The sequence below is a fragment of the Muscardinus avellanarius genome (genome assembly GCF_963383645.1).
Source record: "Muscardinus avellanarius genome assembly, chromosome: 11".
Lineage (NCBI taxonomy): Eukaryota > Metazoa > Chordata > Mammalia > Rodentia > Gliridae > Muscardinus > Muscardinus avellanarius.
Window position 1 is genome coordinate 67561720 of NC_137797.1, and position 22028 is coordinate 67583747.

The 22028-nt window shown below is 42.1% G+C and overlaps 1 protein-coding gene across 18 annotated transcripts in view; it reads right to left on the reverse strand.

Annotated features, from left to right (window-relative positions):
* The window catches only part of PCBP2 (poly(rC) binding protein 2), a gene marked incomplete at both ends in the record, with an annotated part of 39484 nt that overhangs the window by 5069 nt on the left and 12387 nt on the right, over positions 1-22028 (reverse strand). The window contains 9 exons of one of the 18 annotated variants that reach the window (XM_080706589.1): positions 2057-2408; positions 6697-6866; positions 8179-8231; positions 9160-9198; positions 9706-9778; positions 11006-11047; positions 12118-12210; positions 14069-14143; positions 18743-18871. In XM_080706589.1, the coding sequence (XP_080562715.1) occupies positions 2057-2408; positions 6697-6866; positions 8179-8231; positions 9160-9198; positions 9706-9778; positions 11006-11047; positions 12118-12210; positions 14069-14143; positions 18743-18871 (1026 nt within the window). Of the gene's footprint in view, positions 1-2056; positions 2409-6696; positions 6867-8178; positions 8235-9159; positions 9199-9705; positions 9779-11005; positions 11048-12117; positions 12211-14068; positions 14156-18742; positions 18872-22028 lie in introns of those variants that run through there. The other 17 variants (XM_080706588.1, XM_080706580.1, XM_080706579.1 and 14 more) reach the window with 17 other exon arrangements.

Here is a 22028-nt window from a genome sequence, read left to right on the forward strand (position 1 = left end):
ACTTGTATGATCTACAAATTAAAAATCTTTTAGGGCCCGCAAGACGTGGTGGCTCATGCTTGTAATCCCAGCATTTAGGAGGCTGAGACAGGAGTATCATGGTTCGCAGACAGCCTCAGCTACTACTTAGTAAGGCCTTTTGCAACTCACCGAGACCCTGCTTCAAAATAAAGAATAAAGAGCCGAGCATGGTAGCACACACTTGTAATTCCAGTGCTTGGGAGGCTGAGACAGGAGGATTGCATAGGTTTGAAGCCAGCCTCAGCAACTTAGTAAGGCTCTCAAGCAACTTAGTGAGACCCTGTTTCCAAATAAATATAAAGAAATAAATATAGCTGGGCGTGGTGGCGCACGCTTGTTAATCCTCGTGCTTGGGAGGCTGAGACAGGAGGATCGCGCAGGTTCGAAGCCAGCCTCAGCTACTTAGTGAGGCTCTCAGCAATTTAGTGAGACCCTGTTCCCAAATAAAATATAAAATAGGGCTGGGAGTATAGCCCAGAGGTAGAAAGCTCCTGAGTTTTACCCCCAGTAACACCAAAACTAACTAAATAAATAAAAAATAAGTCTGGGAGTATATAAATAATAATACAAATAAATATAAAATAGGTCTGAGACGGGCATGGTGGGCATGCTTGTAATCCCAGCATTCGGGAAGCTGAGACTGGAGGATCACAGTTCAGGGACAGCCTCAGCTACTTAATGAGGCCCTCTAAAACTCAGTGAGACCCGGTTTCAAAATAAAGAATAAAAAATAGGGCAGGGGGTGTAGCTCGGAGTTCGAATGCTTCCATTCCCAGACGCACAAATAAAATAAAATAAAATAAAATAGGTCTGGGAGTATAGCCCAGAGGTAGAAAAAACCCTGGGTTCCAGCCCTAGTACCACAAAATAAATATGGAATAAAAATTAGGGCTAGTGGTGTACCTCTGAGGTGGAATGCCCTTGCTTTCCATCTTCACTGACACATACACACAGGAAAAAAAAAAAAAAAGGATAACACTCTTTTAGGCTCCTAATTGAGTTAGAGATTAGTTAATCCCTAAGCATATAATTTCCTATTCACAAATAGTGTTGTTGGGAGAAAGAAGGAAAGGTAAGGAAAAGAAGAGTAAAGAAACTTGGCTAATAAGAGCTTGTTTAGGATGACTCATCAGAGCACCCTTTCCTATTAAGTCATAGGCTGGTTGTCCATCTTCCATATGTCACAAAAAAAGGGTAATTTAGGACTTGCAGAACACTGACTTATGCTACCCTGCCCCACCATTCTGGGTAAAGAACTTTCTTTTATGTATGTCTTGGAAAAGGTCCTCAGTAATCACCTACCAGAGGAAATAGAGAAGTCTTGAATGGCATCCTTGTTACCTGCTTCTGTTGGGAGGTATGGGATCTGAAAAATTATCCTTCACTATTGAAGGTTCTTGCTAATATGAAGGACCCTCAGTATAAATACCTACAGACACTCCTCTCTTTGTGAGATTAGAAAGTTTTATAAAAAACCAGCCAGAGATACAAAAAGGCCCAAGTCAGTTGTATAGATTTCCTAGTCAAATAGCCACAGGAAACAAGCTCCCACCCCTTTACCCGGTACAGCACACGGTAAACTAAAGTTCTTACTGTGGCAACTTTATTATAGCTAGAAACACAATTCTGGCCACGTAGGCCTGCTGAGAGCTTAACCATTAAATAATATTAAGAAGTAATGGGTTAACGGAGAAGCTTTTATTCATTAACACAGAGCCTAACACATTGTTATATTGCAAGGCAAAATCATAAAGCTACAAAAAAAGGTTAACAAAACGAGAAAGAAGAGCAAGAACTGGCTCTAGATAAAGATTTCAACAAGTCAGACTCTGAAACAGGCACTCAGCTGAAATGACCTAAACCTAAACAAGGGTTTCCATTGCCCCCCATCCCCACCCAGTTATACCACAAATACCCCAAAGTAGTAAAAAGAAAATGATCTTACAAGCTCACAACAGTTTGGTTCTCACCAATATTAACAAAGGAAAATAAAATGAACCAATAAATACTTGAGGAGATGCCTCAAGATGTGCACTCAGTAGGGGGAGAATCTCTGTTTTTCGCCTTTCAGTTTGTTAGTTACACATGGCACCGCAGAGGTGGTGGTGGTGGTAGCTGAAGCCCCGGTACCCTTAGCAGCAGACACAACATTTAGAGCCAGGAGAGGGATGGGTTTCATGCCAAGCAGACTGGAGACACAAGGGGCGGTCGGAAGAGGGTTGGGGAGGCTGGAGGGTGCGTCGGAGGTCCCCGCTGTGGCGAGCGAGGGGGTGGTGGTGGAGGAGGAAGAAGAAGAAGAAGGGGTGGAGGGTTGAGAGAGGTTGATGCTGAGGTGATCAGGGATCGTGACGGAGGCTGCCTGGGAGGAGGGTTTAGCGTTTTCTAAACTGTAACAGAGGAAAAAAGGAACAAAAAAAAAGGGTGGGTGGAAGGGAAGACCACAAAAGGGAAAAAAGTACAGGACAAAAAACTGCTTCAGTTTTATCAGTAAGTGCCTTTGGTTGTCAATTAGGAAGACTTAATATCAACTGTGACAAGTCTTTTAGACTGTATCCCACCCCCTCAAAATATGTAATTGCCACCTCCATTCCACAAAGCTATTTAAAATTGCTCCAATGAAGAAAAGACTGATGAACTGAGAACAAAAAACATATAGCACATATGCTTCCCAGTACTCTACACTCACCCACCCAGAAGTCAGAAAGGAGGGACTTCAGGTAAAACTGAAAGAAATACAGTCTCTAAGTAACAAGTGTCTCACCCACTAATTAAACATCAATTTTCCATCCTTATGGTAAATCAATTATCTAACCATCATTCACAAACTTTGAATGTTACACACATTGTTGTTTTATCCTGTAGTAAAATTAAGGTCTGCTTCCAATCTTCACATTAAATGAACCACTGACTGATTTCAAAGTTCAAAGAATGTAGCATTTCAAAGAAAAATAAAGAGAACTGAAGTATAGATAAGAACTGGATAGGCTTTTCTGGTGGGAAGAGGTGGAGAATATGAGTTCTTTGTATTGACTAATCACAATTCAAATGCTGACTTTAAAGAACTGAGGAAACTTAAGTACTACCATTCGTTCATGTTTAAAAATGCTACAAAAAAATGCTCTTACTATTTGTGTGTGTCTGTGTGTGTGTGAGAATGTAACCCAGGGGCATTCGACCTCCAAGCTATACCCCCTGCCCTGTTTTTTTGTTCTTTATTTTGAAACAGGGTCCAAGTTGCAGAGGGCTTAAGTAGCTAATGCTGTCCGCGAACCGCTATCCTTCGGTCTCAGCCTTCCCGAACGCTTGTAATCCCCGTGCTTGGGAGGCTGAGACAGGAGGTTTGTACAGGTTCAAAGCCAGCCTCCGCTGGCTTGAGAGACCCTGTTTCTAAATAAAATATATAAAATAGGTCTGGGAGTGTAGCCCAGAGGTAGATAGAAGGCCCCTGGGTTCCAACCCCACTACCACCAAAAACCTATGTCTCGAGCCAGGCATGGTGGCGCAAGCTTGTAACCCAGCACTCGCAGACAGCCTCAGATACTTAGTGAGACCCTGTTTCAAAATAAAGAATACAGGCTGGGAGCCGAGCGTGGTGGAGCACACCTGTAATCCCAGCATTCAGGAGGCTGAAACCGGAAGGATCGTGGATCGTGGACAGCCTCAGCTACTTAGTGAGGCCCTCTGCAACTCAGTGAAACCCCGTTTCAAAATAAAGAATAAAAAATTGGGCAGGGGGTGTAGTTTGGAGGTCAAATGCCTTTGGGTTCCATCCCCAGACATCCCCCCACACCCAAAAAATACAGGCTGAGTATGGTGGTGCATGCTTGTAATCCCAGCGCTTGGGAGGTTTAGACAGGAGGATTGCAAGTTCAAAGCCAGCCTCAGCTACTGAGTGAGGAGGCTCTCAGCAATTTACTGAGACCCTGTTTCTAAATAAAATATAAAATAGGTCTGGGAATGTAGCCTGGAGTTAGAATGCCCCTGGGTTCCATCCCTAGTACCAAACACACAAAAAATAAAGAATACAAAATAGGGCAGGGGGTAAAGCTCAGAGGTCTAATGCCCCTGGGTTCCATTCCCATACCCACAAATACCTGTCTCCAAATGTCTCTATGTGTCTTAAGTCGGAAATGCAGATATTTGTGAAAGTCTATCCAGACAATCTGGCAAATGGCTACCTCTTCAAGAGCAAGGAGTTTCTAAGACTCCATTTTATTTACCTTTGAATAAAAGGTCAATTTGAATGGGAACAAGGGGCCAGGCATGGAGACTCAACTTGTAATCCTAGCATTTGGGAAGCTGAAACAGGAAGATCATGGTTCACAGCCAGCCTCAGCTACTTAGGCCCTTTGCAACTCAGTGAGACCCTATTTCTAAATAAAAAATAAAAAATAATGCTGAGGCCGGGTTAAAAAATCCCTCAATGAACAGATAAATCATTCCTGCCTAGTAATTAAAACCAGCTTGATTTTTGCATTTAAACTGGCCCAAGATGAGATGGTGACATTTTATCCATGCTTAGAGCTCTCTTTAGTGTTAAAGAAGCTTTAAAAACTTCTGACCCACCGGGTATGGTGGTACACACATGTAATCACATGCAGGTTCGAAGCCAGCCACGTGTGCTGGCTTAGGAGACCCTGTTTCCAAATAAAAAATGTACAAATAGGTCTGGGAGTGTAGCCCAGAGGTAGAAGGGCTTTCAAGAATCCCAGTACCACCAAAAAAAAAAAAAAAAAAAAAAAGAAAACAGGAGCCTAGTGGTGGCGCTTGCTTGTGATCCCTGCATTTGGGAGGCTGAGACTGGAGGATCACAGTTCATAGACAGCCTCAGCTACTTAGTGAGGCATTAACTCAGTGAGACCCTGTTTCAAAATAAAGAATAAAAAATTGGACAGGGGGTGTAGCTCAGAGATCAAATGCCTCTGGGTTCCATCAACAGACCAGCTTAAAAAAAAAAAAAAAAAAAAGTGCTGGGTAAAATGCCCCTAGGTAAAAAAAAAAAAAAAAAAACTAAAAATAAATAGTGCTAGGTGTGATGGCACAGGCTTATAATCCCAGCATCTGGGAGGATGAAACGGAGGATCATGGTTTGAGGACAGCCGTAATACTTTGTGAGGCCCTTTGCAACTCAGTGAGACCGTGTTTCAAAATAAAAAATAAAAAAATGGGGCTGAGATTGTGGCTCAGAGGTAGACTGTCCCTGGTTTCCATCCCCAGTACCACAAAATTAATTAATTAATAGAAAAAGATAGGGTTGGGGTATAGTTCGAAGGTAAAATGTCTCTGGGCTCCATCCCCAGTAACACACACACACACACACACACACACACACACACACACACACACACACACACACACACAGTTCTGACCCAAATCTACAGCCTGGACAATTTCATTAAGTAGGATGATCCTACGTGGCCAGCCATTCAATAAAAATCCTGAAAATGACTCTAAGGTTAAGTTCTACCTCCCTACAATATAGTCACTAACCTATTATGGGCCAGGGAAACAGTTCACATGTAAATATATTCAGAATCCTTTCGAAAGCAAAAGAAACAATTTCTAGACTCCAAAAACTGATTTTTACCAGTGAATATACGCCTCCAATATTCTAATTAGAGGCAAGAAATCATTGCCTCTGTGTAAATGTTTACAACCATTTTACTCTGAGACGGATGTGTTTAGTAGCTGAAGAAAAAAGATCTAGGCAGGAAAAATCTTTTCTATATGAAAACTTAGTACTTCCAGGCATGAAAAAGGCAACTCCGGACTACTCCTAAGGAATTTAAATATTTTAAACTAGGGATAGGTCAGTAGAAGCATGAGAAGAATACAATCTTCATACTTAAGAACCCCTTCCCTTCTACCAGATTGAAGAGCTCATAAAACTACCATACTAAAGAGTCTCTATACCTATGGAAAAAATTAAAATGACAACTAGATTAACACTTCCCATAAAAATAGCTAAGCCTCTTGGGAAATGGTCTGTCTACACCGGTTTAAAATTTTGGTGAGCAATTAACAATGTGACTTAAGCAAGTGATCTAAGAAAACAAAAAACAAACATTCTTAGGAGTTCATTTGACTATGAATAGTTGTGTTTTGACATCACCTAAGTATAGGATAAATGGAACTGGGGAAGGAATGAGACAGAAAATGCACCTGGCATTTATGGAAAATTCAAATACCAGTGCCTCCACTGTCCCACAAATCTTCAACCTAACAAACAATTTGAAAAAAAAATAAATGTTTTCAGAATATATAGTAATGCCTGCCTTTAAATAACTGCTTTGATGTCACATTATTACCAGTAATTGAAGGTGCTTTAGATGCCCACATCAACTCAGTGAAAGAAACACTGGTCTATATGACATGCATTAAATAAAAGAAAGACACATTTGGGTTGTCAGTATGACTGTTGTCAAGAATACTGTCGTCCTACTGAATGCATGTCATTCCTTCTACTCCCCAAACCACCAAAAGCAATCTATGCCACCCCATGCAAGCTTACTCCAATATAATTACTTTTTTCTGCTACACTAGAGAAGAACTAAACTTTTTAAAAAATTTTACCGCTCCTATCCATCCCAAGTATTCCCATATTTACTAATGTATTACAATATTTTCCAACACATATTACTATGTTGGCATTAAAAGAAAAAAGGGCAATCTTACCTGACATTGATTAGATATTGAGCCAGGCTAATGCTGGCAGCAGATCCAGTGATGGTAACCTGCCTATCAGTAGATCCTTCCACTGGGTTCGCAATTTTGATCTGCGCACCAGACATCTGACGGATCTCATTGATTTTGGCGCCTTGACGCCCGATTATGCAGCCAATCAACTTGAAATGGGGTGGGGGGGGGAGAACAAGGCAAATCAAATTAAGACTTGCAAAGTGAGACCAAAAAATTCCATCCCACCTTCCTAACTTCTACAATTCAAGTCTATAAATATATGACAATGAGAACTGATATATCATCCTACAATCTCTACCCATGTATCCTTATTTGTTTTAATTTTATGGCAATTCTCAAGGATGAACCCAGAGCTTCTGCTCTACCCACTGAGCTATATCTCCAGCTTTATTCCCTATTAAAAAGAACTGAGTTGCTGGGCATGTTGGCACCTACTTGTAATCCCAGCATTCAGGATGCTAAGATAGGAGGATAGCGGTTCACAGACAGCCTCAGCTACTTAGTGAAGCCCTTTGCAACCCAGAGAGACTCTGTTTCAAAATAAAGAATTTAAAAAAAATAATAAAGCTGAGTGTGTAGCTCAGATGGGCATGGTGGCACACACTTGTAATCCCAGCGCTTGGGAAGTTGAGACAGGAAGATCGCATAGACTCAAAGCCAGCCTTGGCTACTTAATGAGGCTGTCAGCAACTTAGTGAGACCCTGTTTCCAAATAAAATATAAAATAGGCCTGGAAAATGTAGGCCCATCCCCAGCAAAACACCCCCAGAATTAAAAAAAAAAAAAAAAATAGAGCAGGGGGTATAGCTCAGAGGTTCAATGACCCTGGGTTCCATCCCCAGACCTGCAATAAAATAAAAAAAGCGTCAATCAATCTGGTGGTACACGCCTGTAATCCCAATGTTTGGGAGGCTAAGACAGGAGCATTACAGGTTGTTCACCAGCCTCAGGACTTAGTAAAAACCTGTTTCAAAATAAAAAAAAGAAACAAAACCAAATGGAATATCTACTTGAGACTAATTGGTTCTTGCTGCCTCATGATAATGTCCAACCACCTTATCAATTTTCTGTATAATCAATACTCAGAATTCTGTGTATTTAATCTAGTGTCTAAAAATTCTCATGGGCTTTTCTTAGAACTTAACTGTATCTGGACACTTCTTTTAAACCAATTCTCAGCCAGGCATGATAGTGTACACTTGTAATCTTAGCATTTGGGAGGCTGAGATCCGAGGACCACAGTTCACAGATAGCCCCAGCTACTATTAAGTGAGGCCCTTTGCAACTCAGTGAGACTGTTTCAAAAAAATAAAGACTAAAATAATAGGGCTGGGAGTGTAGCTCAGAGGTACAATGCCCCTGGGTTCCATTTCCCAGTATCAAAAAACAAAACAAAACAAAACAAAACAAAAAAAACCTCTTACTTGCATCCCAAGCAACCCAACCAATTATACTTACATCATTTGGAATGGTGAGTTCATGAGAAGTAGTCTGAGCAGATGCATCCAAACCTGCTAAAAGACAGAAGAGAGCAAGGAAGTTCAATGCACAGCATGCAAAACCACCCTGATCTGCACATTAAACTATCAGAAAGAAATTAACTGGAAACCCAGCATTGGCTGTTGGGATTCATCACTAACTTGGAAGCCTCCAAGGAGGAAAGAGGGGAGAGGGGTGTAGAATGTTGTAAAGGTTCTTCTGTACACTCAGAAGAGCTGATTTCATGCCATTTTCTGCAAAGCCCAGCCTATTAGGGATAGGGGGACAGCAAGGGGCAAGGGAGTATGGTATCCTAAAACAGGACCAAAATCTAAACAGTAAGTCCTTTTGTATTTCTACCCCTTTTCTGCTTAGAATTTCCTACTATTGTGTTCCAATTTTATCTCACCCAACACTCACTAACACCAATGCCAGTATCATGCCTAATTATTGGGTACCATGGATTTTTGGCACACATGCTGAGTTGCTTTATAAATATACCCGTATCATGTTAACACCCTCTACCTCTATCCTCCTAACCTATACTTAAAAGTAGGAAAGAATGAAATGGCAGCCAGGCGAGGGAGTTCATTTCTCCAGATTTATTCCCTGTCTTTTCCTCAATTTGTTCTCGCTTTTGTTTGATGTTCCAAAGAAAAAGAAAAAAGAAAAAAGAAAAAAACGGCAAACACCCATACTTATCTACAATGACACCTGGACTGGGCCAGGCCTGCTGGCTAACCTTCGTAAACCTAGTTCTTCCCTCAACTGCATATTTAGAAAGGGGTTGGCCAGATCCATCAAGGGACCCTCAGGGGCACCAGGCCTACCCCTTTGCTCTCTCAGCTCCTCTCTGCCATGTGCATGTTGCTAGTATGGTTCATGGGCAGTGAAACAAGACTCCCACCAGTTTATTAATATAACAGTAGAATACTACAGATTTTTTTTTTTAATCATTACCCCAATAGCCTTTCACCTCTGGAGAGCTGGATTCAATGCCTGTTAAGATACAAGTGAAAATGAGTTTGGTGGTCTCATCCTAACCCTATCGGACAAGTTATTCCTTATACAGAAAAAAAAAAAGCCCAGAAAACAAAAACAAAAAAACAAAAACAAAAACCACTACACAATTTGGCACAAATGGATTGTCTCTACCCAAGACTGAATAGCTGGTGGAGAGAAGGGGGTGCTGATCAGATCAAGGGGGCAACAATTAGAATGAGTTTAAAGAAATATCAGCCTACCCTTTGGCTGACAAGCATCCCCATACCTCACCCCCAAACCTTACAGGGCCTTTTTATTCTTCTCACATAACTCACCCCAAATGAAAACCACGTTAACAAACACATTACCTCCTTGGCTTTAGCCATAGTAGACAGGCCAAGTTTAAGCCAGCAGGATGCTGGGTAATGAAGTTTTTCTTAAAACAGATGTCAAGCTGAGACCTTGGGACGGGCCTCTGTCTTGTACTACACCATATAGAAACAAACACTGAGGTATCCATACCACTGAATCCAGTGTTGCCATGCGTCATGGGAAAATGAGATTGTTGCATTGCCAACTGGTGCAGCTTGGTCAACTGCAGAAGGAAACAGGAGAGATTGCCATTAGAAGAGTAACAAAATCAAGAATCACAAACATTCAGATGTGAAAATGCAGAGCTCCTGATCCCCAAAATTTATTCTATTACTCCATCTACATCAGAGGGCAGGGCTTGGGCTTACAATACAACCCAGGTCATGGACAGAATATGAAGGACAAAGGTTAGGGTGTCAGTATAAGAATGAATGCACTTTGGGTTCTGTAAAAAGGAAAGCAACAATATGCACCCAACAACCATCCCCTTGTGGGCTATTTAATGGTTTGCAGCCATTGCAACAGTTGCCCCAGGGACAAGCACATACAGGCGAGGTAAACAAACTGTGCAGTGGTGCTAGGGAAAACACACCATGCAGGGTTCCGCCAGTACTGGGGAGAGGTGAGGAGATGGGGGGACAGGGAGACTGCAAGGAGAGAAGTTAAGAAGAAACCGAACTGGGTTTAGTCCCCCACCAACAATTTCTATAGCCATTTTAATTCATCTACATGAACTGTCCTTGCTGTTGCAAAATAATCCCTCTTCAATTCTTATTTCCCTCTGGACTGAGGCCTATCACTAACCAAGAGTCAAATTCAACTTTCCAAGTCTAATGCTCAGCACCTGAAAAGGTTGGTAAGGATAAAGAAACAATGCAGAAATAAATTTCCTTAAACAAAGTCTAAATATCAGCATGTTAAGAGGAGTTTTTAGTGACAAGGAAAGTTTTGAGTTGTATTCTCAAAATGTTCAGCTTCTACCCTTCTCTGTGCCAAGTTCCACCTCCATCCCTCCGAATGCTTTTAAAATTGCCACCTTAGATGAAGGAATACAAGGGCAAACCAAGCTCCTACTCCCCCACATGGAAAGAACACTATTCAAGGAGGCAAAGTCCACTGCAAATTTAAACTGTGCCCAGAAATAACAAACAGTATGTATACCATAAAACATTTCTTTTAGACAAGTAATCTGAAACACAGGGGAGAGTAGAAGCTAATCATCTCCTGGACTATGACTTCTTGGGGTTAAATGTTACAAGGAAAACAAGGTTTATTATGCCCTGGAAAATCTTTTATTTAAAGGCCAAAATATGTGGTTCACCTTGTGAGGATAACAATATTGCAAATATTAAAAACTCAACTCACTGGGGATACTTGGGAGAAAAGAGTCATAGACAATTTTGGACAGGAGAGGGAACTTTGCAAAACAAGAAGTGAAAATAAAACTTACATCTGGCTGTGGAATGGCATACTGTCCTTGAATGGTATAGGCCTACAAAAGGAGGAAAACAGTTCCTATTAAAAACCAATCACGGACAGCCACCCAGTGGGGAAGAAGGGGTAGAATTCAACTAGCCAGGAAGCCAGAGTTGAACTAGAGAATCAAGAGATCAGGGATTGAGGCAATAGATGGAATCTTATAAATAAGAGTCAGACCTGAGCTGGCCTTCTTTGAATCCTAAATATAATCATTTTATTCCAGGGATCCTAATAAAACCAGCCAAGGTTTCCACAATCAAGGCAAATAATCAATCTGCTTCCTTATAAAAACGTGGTAAGATTAAAGCAATGCCTCGATTGACCAAGAACACCATCCCCTTCTTCCCTGTATACAAAATAGCCCATAAGAAAAATGGTCTCTTCCATCCCACCCCAACCCTCTACCCATCACGGCGTCATGAATTATATCTGCAAATAGTCTACATGGCATGTTTTCAAACACTTTTCTTTTTATCCTTAATCTACCTAGAAACCTTAAGTACACTGGAAGCTGACTAGGTTCCTAACACTAGGGAGCTGACCAAGAAAAAACAAAAATCACTGTGCTCCAAAAGTCCTGCCTTTTCCCACCTCCCCTCCATAAAAGACACTTGCAGCTCCCACTATTCCCTCCTCCCCCCACATCATAACCTCCCAAAAGGGGAGCTGGGTCTTCAGGGCAATGGGGTGGGAAAAGGAGGCATGGAAAAGGAAAAGGGAAGGTAGGAAGGAATGGTTGGTTATCAGGATGTGATGCTTCTCACATCACTATAGCTAGTATCCCAAAGTGCACCCAGGTAGGGGTGGGAGAAAGGTGAAAATGGGGTGGGAGGAGTAGGAGAGGGGGGGAGAGGGGTCGAACCAAAAATAAAAAATAAAAAATAAAAAAAAAAGAGTTGGTGTTACCATCTGGTGGGCTACGCGGCCTGTGTGAAATGAGGTGGGGGGGTCAGTCCAGGTCCCCGTGGACAGGTGTTGTCCACAGCACAAAAATCACCAGCGCCACTGGCCCCCCGTGTGTTGGCAGTCTCGGCTGAGGCGGAAGGATTGAGTGAGCCTTGGAGACTGAACATCCCCTCTCACCTCTAGAGGTGGTCCCTCCAGGTCAGGGTTGAGGCACATAGACGGGGTGGTGTGGGGAAAGCTCGCACTGTCGCTGCCTGTGCTGTACCTGTCCTGTGGATAAATAGAGGATTTCAGTCTCCAGGGCTGTCAATCCGGCACCTTGTCACCAGCATGAAATTCACACAAAAAAAGGTTGTTTATTTTTTTTTTCCTTTAAAAAGGAGCTCACAACACAAATTGGAAACGAGCTGTAAATAGTGAATTAAAAAAAAAGTTACCTAGGGGCAGATTTCATACTGCACAATTGGGCTATTTCAGTAAGAATGAAGGGGTAGATCAACAGAGCTGATGCTAGCTCCTGGTCCATGTGGGATTAAGTTGAACCCCTACAGAGCCCACTTAGCCAAAGGAACAAAAGACACAGGTCCATCTGTAGATACTGTATAAACTGGTCCATTTAAAAAGGCCTGTGGGAATGACAGGACAACTCATGAAGAACTTGCAAGCTTTCAGAGGGTAGTCAATGGAATAAAGGGTGGGGGGGAGGGTAGAGAAGCAAAGATGTTTCAAGGGGAAAGAGGGATAGGGAAAGAGGGAAGGGAAGGAAGAATTGTAAGTAGAAAGGATTCTGCCACACAGCATGGGACTCCTTATAATTCCAGAGAGAAAGGAGAGAATCCAAAAGAGTAAGAACTAGGGAGTTGGGGAGGGGGGGGTTAACCCTCCTGGCTACACTGATTTGCTTACCTGCCCAACTATGGAGACTGAGCCCTTTGACCAAACCAGCTTACATAAGACTAGTGATAAACCAAGGTATTAAACTGCTTCAAGTAAACACTGTGACATATGTAACTTCTTATGAAAGCTCCCAGAAATAGCTAACAAATAAGTCCCCTAAAACCTTACTTTCATGCCACTTCAGTACTTTCTGAATTGAAATGACACCAAGCCTATACTTTCCCTCTAAATGGCTTCCACATCAAATACAAATAAGGAGGTGGACTATTTAAAGATGCTCTCTATCAGGCCAGGCCCAAGTGGGAAAAGGCATTTTGAGCAATGCACTTGCTCTCACAGCTACCAAACTGAATGAAGGTCACTATTTCAATGTGAATCCCAGTCTTTTAAAAACTGACCTATCAATTAATTTCTAAACTATTAAACTACCGTGATGCTTATCAATGCTCTACTTATAAAAGTCTAACTTTAAAATAAAACGTGTCAAAGATAAAGAGTTTTAGATTGGTGAGGAAGGAGTAGAGGCCAAAGAGGTGCTCTGGTCTTCTTGCTCTAACACCAAAGGTCACAGCACCATAGCAGAAGATGCTCTCCACTTCCTATTCTTGCAAGCTTAACTCTTTTATCCCAGCTAATTTCAGTTATGCCATGTGGTTTCAAACCAGTGTTCATGAAGTTAACAATTTGGTTACAATACACTGGACTTTGGGAGTAGAGGGGTAGGAGTAGGGGAGGTGAGGTGGAGGGAAAGGGAAGTTTGTAGGACACTCAAGTTCAGGAGTCCCCAATTTCGAGACCACAATCCAGAACCTCCTTCAGAGGTCCAATTCTTTGATATCTTTACTCAGACCTCTAAAGATTACTCACACATTAAAGCATGAATGGGATAGGAATAGGGAATGAAGTTGTGACACATGGAGGCAACTATGAATTTATTATCTTTCATCTAACCCAACCAACCCACCTTAAATTACCAAATAAATTACCTCTTCCGAGTGCCTACAAAACTTCCATTGCCTACTAAAAATTAAATAAGAGCTTGACATTCAAGGCTTTCTCCAGTAAAAAAAAAAAAAAAAAAAAAAAAAAAGGAAAAAAAAACTAAAAGCAGTCACTATGGCCAGAGTACAGGTTTTAGCAAGCATGCAGAGTGGATTGGTGTGTGGCTGGCAAAGTTGACAATTCAGATATAATCTGTCTCTTCTAGCTGTTCAACAAGAAATTTTCTTACCTGACCACCTGCAAAGATGACTGGAGAACTTGACGGCTTGGGCCGGTACGGGATGGTCACGCCCTTCGGGGGGGACTGGGAGAGAGTCAGAGGGGAAAAAAACAAAAAGAGATAAGGTTTCAAAGCTGCTTCAGCTGTGTGGCTTTAGCACACACAGTTCAATCATATTAGTTACTATAATTTCCATCCTTTCACATATCAAACTGTCTCTGGCTAGCTATTATCTCAGTAAGATGATTGATACATGAACTGAACAGCTCATAAAAATTCAAGACAGATTCAACTAAAATAAACTTAAGCTGAGCTTGGTGTTACATGCTTGTAATCTCAGCATTTGGGAGGCCGAGAAAGGATGATCAAGATTCAAGGACAACCCTGGTTACTTAGTGAAGCCCTTTGCAACTCAGTGAGACCCTGTTTCAAAATAAATAATAAAAAACAGGCCGGCGTGGTGGCGCACGCTTGTAATCCCAGCATTCGGGAGGCTGAGACCGGAGGATCGCGGTTCGCAGACAGCCTCAGCTACTACTTAGTGAGGCCCTCTGCAACTTAGTGAGACCCTGTTTCAAAATAAAGAATAAAATATAGGGCAGGGGGTGTAGATCGGTGGTTGAATGCCTCTGAGTTCCATCCCCAGACCCGCAAAAATAAAATAAAATAAAAAATAAAGGTCTGCGGGTATCACTCAGAGGTAGAATGCTCCTGGGTCGCACCCCCAGTACTGCAAAAAATAATTAAAAATAAAATAAATTTAGCTTTAGCAAGGTGGTACACACTGACAGACTTGAGACAGGAGGATCGCAGGTTCCAGGCCAGCCTCAGCAACTTTTGTGAGGAGCTCTACTATTTAGTGAGGCCCTGTTTTGAAAATAATAATAAAATAGAAATGGGAGTGTATCTCTGAAGTACAATACCCCTGAGTTAGCTGAGCGTGGTGGCTTATGTCGATAATCCCAGTACTTGGGAGGCTGAGAGAGGAGGCTAGCAGGTTCTCTGCCAGGCTGAAAAATTTAGTGAGGACCCAGCTTTTACTTCTCTCCTTATCCCTACCTCATCCATGCTTTAATATGTGGGGTAATCTTTAGAAGTAAAAAAAAAAAAAAAATTTTAGTGAGGCACTCAGCAATTTAGTGAGTCCATTTCCAAGTAAAAAAATAATAAATAATAGGTCTGGGAGTGTAGCTCAGAGGAAAAATGACCCTTGGTTTCATTCCCAGCAGGACAAAAAAATAAAAATATTGAATTCTTTATTTTTTTGGCGGTACTAGAAAAAAGACCCAGGGGGCATTTTACCCCAAACCACACATCCCCAAGCCCTATATATATATAAATATATATATTTTTGCAGTACTGGGGATGGAACCCCTAGGCACTGTACCTCTGAGTTAGATCCTGCCCAGCCCTAATTTTTAGTCTTTTTATTTTGTTATTATTATTATTATTTTTTGCAGTACTGGTGATGGAACTCAGGGGCATTTTACCTCCGAGTTACACCCACAGCCCTATTTTTTTTTTTTGTCTATTTATTTTTGAAACAGGGTCTCAAGCCGGGCATGGTGGCGCACGCTTGTAATCCCTGCACTTAGGAGGCTGAGACAGGATGATCACACAGGTTTGAAGCCAGCCTCAGCTAGCTTAAAAGAGAGACCCTGTTTCCAAATAAAATACAAAATAGGTCTGGGAGTGTAGCCCAGAGGTAGAAGGCCCCTTGGTTCCATTCCTAGTACCACCAAAAAAAAATAACTAAAAACGGTCTCACTGAATTCCGAAGGTCCTCACTTAGTAACTGAGGCTGTCCACCAACCACAATCCTCTGGTCTCAAGTCTCCTGAATGCTGGAATTATAAGCATGAGCCACCATGCCCGGCTCTCCCTTTTTTTTCTCCTTGTGGTACTAGAGATGGAACCCAGGGGCATTCTACCTCTGGGCTACATTTCCAACCCTATTTTTTCTTTTCAAACCCTATCTTTATTTTCAAACAGTATCTCACTGAGTTTCAAAGGGCCTTACTAAGAAGCTGAGGCTATTCGCGAACCACGATACTACTCCTCAGCCTCCCAAATGTTGGGATTACAAGTGTGCACCACCATGCCTGGCCCGGCTCCCCATTTTGTATCTTATTTTGAAACAGGGACTCACTAAGTTATGGAGGACATTACTAAGTATAGCTGAGGATGGCTACAACCTGTGATCCTCTTGTCTCAACCTCCCAAGTACTGAGATGACAAGCATTCACCACCATGCCCAGCCTCATGTTTTTAAATAAATGAACACACACTAAAAAACTATGACCCAGGCATGGTGGTAAACGCTTGCAATCCCAACATTTGGGAGGCTGAGGAGTAGTATCGTGGTTCGCAGATAACCTCAGCTACTTAGTGAGGCCCTTTAAAACTCAGTGAGACCCTGTTTCAAATCAAAGAACACCCTTGAGTTCCATCCCCAGTACCATAAAACAATCAATGAATACATTTTAGTTGCCTATTTTTATGATTTCAAATTTTGGTCTAAATGGGAAAATATCCAAATGTTAACTTTGATGTTATAGACAATGTAAATAGATACAAGCAAGCACAGAGTGGTGGTGTATCCCAGTAATTAATCCCAGTACTTGGGAGGCTAAGACTCCTAGGAGAATTGCAGGTTTGAAGAGAGTCTCAGCAAGTAGTGAGACTCTAATCAACCTAGTGAGATTCTGTTTCAAAATAAAAATAAGGCTGGGGGTGTAGATTGGAAGTAGAAAGTCACTGGGTCCAATTACCAGTAGTACCCAATCACTCCAGGAATGGTGACACACACACCTGATATCCCAATACTTGGGAGGCTGAGACAGGAAGAATGTAGGTTTAAGGGCATCCTCAGTAACTTACAGAAAACCATCTCTCAAAAATAAGAGTGGGCCGTGGTGGTGCACGCTTGTAATCCCCGCACTTGGGAGGCTGAGACAGGAGGATTGCACAGTTTCAAAGCCAGCCTCAGCTACTTAGTGAGTGAGGCTCTCAGTAACTTAGTGAGACCCTGTTTCCAAATAAAATGTAAAATAGGTCTGGAAGTATAACCAAGAGGTAGAAAGCCCCTGGGTTCTACCCCCAGTACCATCAAAAAAAGAGCCATGCTTGGTGGTGCACGCCTGTAATATCAGCATTTAGGAAACTAATACAGGAGGATCATGGTTCATGGACAAGCTATTTAGTGAAGTCTTTGCAACTCAGTGAGACACTTTCAAAAGGGGGCTACTAGGGTTATACCTGGGAGGTATACCTGGGATTATGAAGGTTTGCCACCATGCCCAGCTTGTTTCTTTTTATTTTTGATGGTGCTGGGAATTGAACCCAGGGGCTTTCTCTCTCCCTCCAAGCTATTTTGTGATTCTCCAGTCTCAGCCTCCCAAGTATTGGGATTGATTACAAGCACAGGACACCACACCTGGCATGGATTCTTTTTTTTTTTTTTTGTGGTCCTGAGGATTGACCCCAGGAGCATTCTACCTCTGAGTTATACTACCAGTCCTATTTTATTTTTTATTTTGAAACAGGATCTAACTAAGTTGTGGAGGGCCTCAGTTACTGATCCTACCTCAACCTCCCAAATACTGGGATTATAAGTATGCACCACCATGGTCAGCTTGGATTTTTCTATGTAACTACCATTTTTAATAAATCTGCTTCAAAGCAAGAAATTAAAAAAGAATGTGCCAATGATCCATGTCTTCAAAATAAAACATTAGAAAAGATAACGTAAGAGCTGGACATCATGGCTTACTTGTAACCCCAGTACTTGGAGGCCAAGTATGATAAGATTGCAGGTTCAAAATTAGCCTTAGCAACTTAGCTAGACTGTTTCCAAATAAAAATAGGTCTAGGGGTGTAGCCCAGAGATAGAAGAGCCCTGGGTTCCATCCCCAGTACTACACACACACACACACACACACACACACACACACACACACACACACACACACACACCAAAAAAAAGATAACATAGCTGCTCAAAAACTCAAATGCATCTTTTGTCCACTAAGTTCAAGTAGAATATCTGAATATCTTCTCACCTCACTTACCAAGTACTAGAATTACCCTGAACCAAAAGACTACTGCTGCTTGGAGATGGAACCCACGGCATTCTACCTGAGCTACCTCCTGAACCCTCTTTTATTTTAAAACAGTATGTCACTAAGTTACAGAGGACCTCACTAAGTAGCTGAGGATAGCCACAAACCTGTGATCCTCCAAGTCTCAGCCTCCCAAGTACTGGGATTACAGGCATGCACCACTCTGGGGATTGAACCCAGGGGCATTCTACCTGTGAGCTACACCCCTAGTCCTATTTTTTTAGTCTTTTTTGTTTTTTTAAACAGGGTTTCACGGAGTTGCAAATGGCCTCGCTAAATAACTGATAAATAAATAACAGTCTGTCTCCTGAATGCTGGCTGGGATTACAAGTGTGCACCAGTATACCCAGCCTCCTGGCTGGCAGTTTCTATTTTTGCTCACAGACCATAAGAAAAGTCGAACAGAGGGGGGAGAAAAGTATGAACTCAGGGAACCTGTTTCCCCACCCCCATATCAAAGGAGTCTAACAGCTTCACCTAATTCTAGTCTTACTAAATATAGTTCAGTTCCTCATCCCCAGAATTGCCCTCCCCCACTCTCAGCATGAGCCTGAGGGCTTACCTCCAACATGACCACGCAGATCTGTTTGACACACTCAATGATGGATTGCGGAATGCCAGCAATAGTGATGGCCCGCTCAGTTGAGTTGGGGAGCATATCCCCTGCCACTTGGACTTGAGCCCCTGTACTCTACAGTGTGAAAAGAAATTGAAAATTAAAAAATAAATATATACATGTTCTTCCAAATTCTCCCAGAAGCAATTTAGAGTCTAAAGCTCACATCTCCCTCCCCATCTCTCTTCCTGCCCCCTCCGTTATTATAGATAGTAATGCTTAATGAGAGTTAAAAATAGACTCTTGAAAGACAATAAGCCTAAGTGAAAGCCTAAATTTAACCTCAACAAAAAGATCCTTTTACAGTTTCCTCTCACCTAATGATCTTTTAGTGGGCAGCACAATCCCGCATAAACATTACCAATCTTTCTCTTATTGAACTATGTATTTTTTTATTCTGGGGTCTGAGATCTGGACATTTTTACCTCCAAGCTATATCCCAAGCCCTATTTTTTTTTTTTTTTTTTGGGTGGTACTGGGGTTCCTGGAAGCCTTTCTACCTCCGGGCTACACTCCCAGACCTATTTTTTACATTTTCATTTTGGAAACAGGGTCTCCTAAAGCAGCGCGCGTGGCTGGCTTCGAACCTGCGCGATCCTCCTGTCTCTGCCTCCCAAGCGCGGGGATTACAAGCGTGCGCCACCACGCCCGGCATCCCAAGCCCTATTTTTAATTTTGAAACAGGGTATTACTAGATTGTCGAGCCTCACTACTTGCTGAGACTGTCCTTGAACCTGGGATTCTCTTGTCTTAAGACTTTCAAGTACTGTGATTACAAGTCTGTGCCACCACACCTGGCTGAACAACTATGTATAACAAAGTTCATTATATTTACCAGGTACTATAACAAGGGCTTAATACAACTAAAGTCTCTGTTCTCTTAACATTTGCTACAGGGTGCCCAAAACTCTAATTTTCTTTTACAAATTGTTTACATTTGATACTAATACCAAATTCAATAATCCCAAGATACAACAAAAAGCTTCCATAATATAACTTCCTCTGCTAAATTATGAGCAGAATGACTCCAAATATACTTCCTTCTTCCCCTTGCTCTTTCAATGTTTGGCCAAGAAAAAGTCGTTACTACAAATAAAGCTGTAATTGCTTTATACATAAAAAAAATTGTACACTCTTGTTACTAAATTTTACAAGATGAGAATGGTGGCACACCCTTTTAATTCCAGCATTTAGGAGGCTCAGACAGGAGGACTGCACTTTGCAGACAGCCTCAGCTACTTAGTGAGGCCCTTTGCATCTCAGTGAGACCCTAAAGCAAAATAAAGAATAACAAAAAAGGGCTGTGGGTGTAGCATGAAGGGAGAATGCTGAGTTCCACCCACAATACCATAAAAAAATTTTTTTTTTAATAGAGCCAGGCATGGTAGGGCACACTAAATGCCAGTACATAGGAGGCTGAGACCAGAGATCAGGGTTAATAAACAGCCTCAGCTACTTAGTGAGGCCTCCACAACATAATGAGACGTTTGTTCAAAATAAAGAATAAAAAGCCAGGTGTGGTGGCGTACGCTTGTAATCCCCGCGCTTGGGAGGCTGAGACAGGAGGATCGCACGGGTTCGAAGCCAGCCTCAGCTACTTAGTGAGGCTATCAGCAACCTAGTGAGACCCTGTTTCCAAATAAAATATAAAAAAGGTCTGGGAGTATAGCCCGGAGGTAGAAAGCCTCTGGGTTCCACCCCCAGTACCACCAAAAAATAAAAAATTAAAGAATAAAAAATAGGGCTAGGGGTTTTACATGGAGGTAAAAGGCCCCTGGGTTCCATCCACAGTACTTGGGAGGGTGAAACAGTAAGACAGCCTCAGCATTAGTGGGAGATGTTTCAAAATAAAAAAAGAAAATTAAATGGAGCTGGGAGTGTAATTTGGAGGGAGAACACCCGAGTTCAATCTTCAGTACCAAAAAAAAATTTAAGAGTTAAAACCCTAGCTGGGCGTGGTAGGGCGCGCTTATAATCTCAACATTTAGAAGGCTGATACAGGAAGACTGAGGTTCGAGGACAGCCTCAGCTACTTAGTGAGTCCCTTTGCAACTCAGTGAGACCTGTTTCAAAATAAATATAAAATAGGGCTGAAAGCCAGGCATGGTAGCATACACCCAGCATTTGAGAGGCTGAGACAGGAGGATCAAGGTTCGCAGACAACCTCAGCTACTTAGTGAAGCCCTTTGCAACTCAGTGAGAGCCTGTTTCAAAATAAAGAACAAAAAAATAGGGCTGTGGAAGCTGGGAGTGGTGGTACACACTTATAATCCCAGCACCTGGGAGGTAGAGAAGGAAGGATCATCAATCTCGGTTCGCCCCAGCTACTTAGGGAGGCCCTTTGAAACTCAGCGAGACAACTGCAAAAATAAAAAGACTAGCCAGACATGGTGGCACACGCTTGTAAATCCCAGCATGCAGGAGGCTGAGACAAGAGGATCGTGGTTTGTGGACAACCTCAGCTACTTAGGGAGGACCCCCACAACTTAGAGAGACCCTGTTTAAAAAAAAAAAAATGGGTCAGGAGGTATAGCTCAGAGGTCAAATGTCCCTGAGTTCCATTCCCAGACCTGCAAATAATAAATAAATATATATAGAAAAACAAAAAGACTAGAGCCAGACGTGGCTGAGATAGGAGGATCACAGTTCACAGACAGCCTCATTGAATCATTGTCAGTAAGACAACATTTCAAATAAAGAATGTAAAACAGGGTCAGGGATATAGCTTGGAAGTAGAATACGTATCCCTGGGTTCCATCCAGAGTACCAAAAGATAGAAAATAACAAAGTAAAAGAAAAAAACTAGGACTGGGGATATAGCTTGAAGGTACAGTGATGTGAAAGTAAATTGGACGTAGAATGCCTACTTAGTGAGGCACTCTGCAACTCAGTAAGACCCTCTTTCAAAATAAAGAATAAGAAAAATAGGCCAGGCGTGGAGGCACACACTTGTTAATCCCAGCATTTGGGAGGCTGAGATGGACAGACTCAGCTACTTAGTGAGGCTCTTTGCAACTCAGTGAGACCCCGTTTCAAAATAAAGAACCAAAAATAAAGCTGCAAAGTATAGCTTGGAAGTAGAATACCCACAGATTCCATTCCCAGTACTGGAAAAAAAAAAAAAAAAAAGACTGGGGGTACAGCCTGGTTCTCAGCCCGCAGTACTACTTAAAAACCAACAAAAAGCCAGGCGTGGTGGCGCACACATGTAATCCCAGCATTCGGGAGGCTG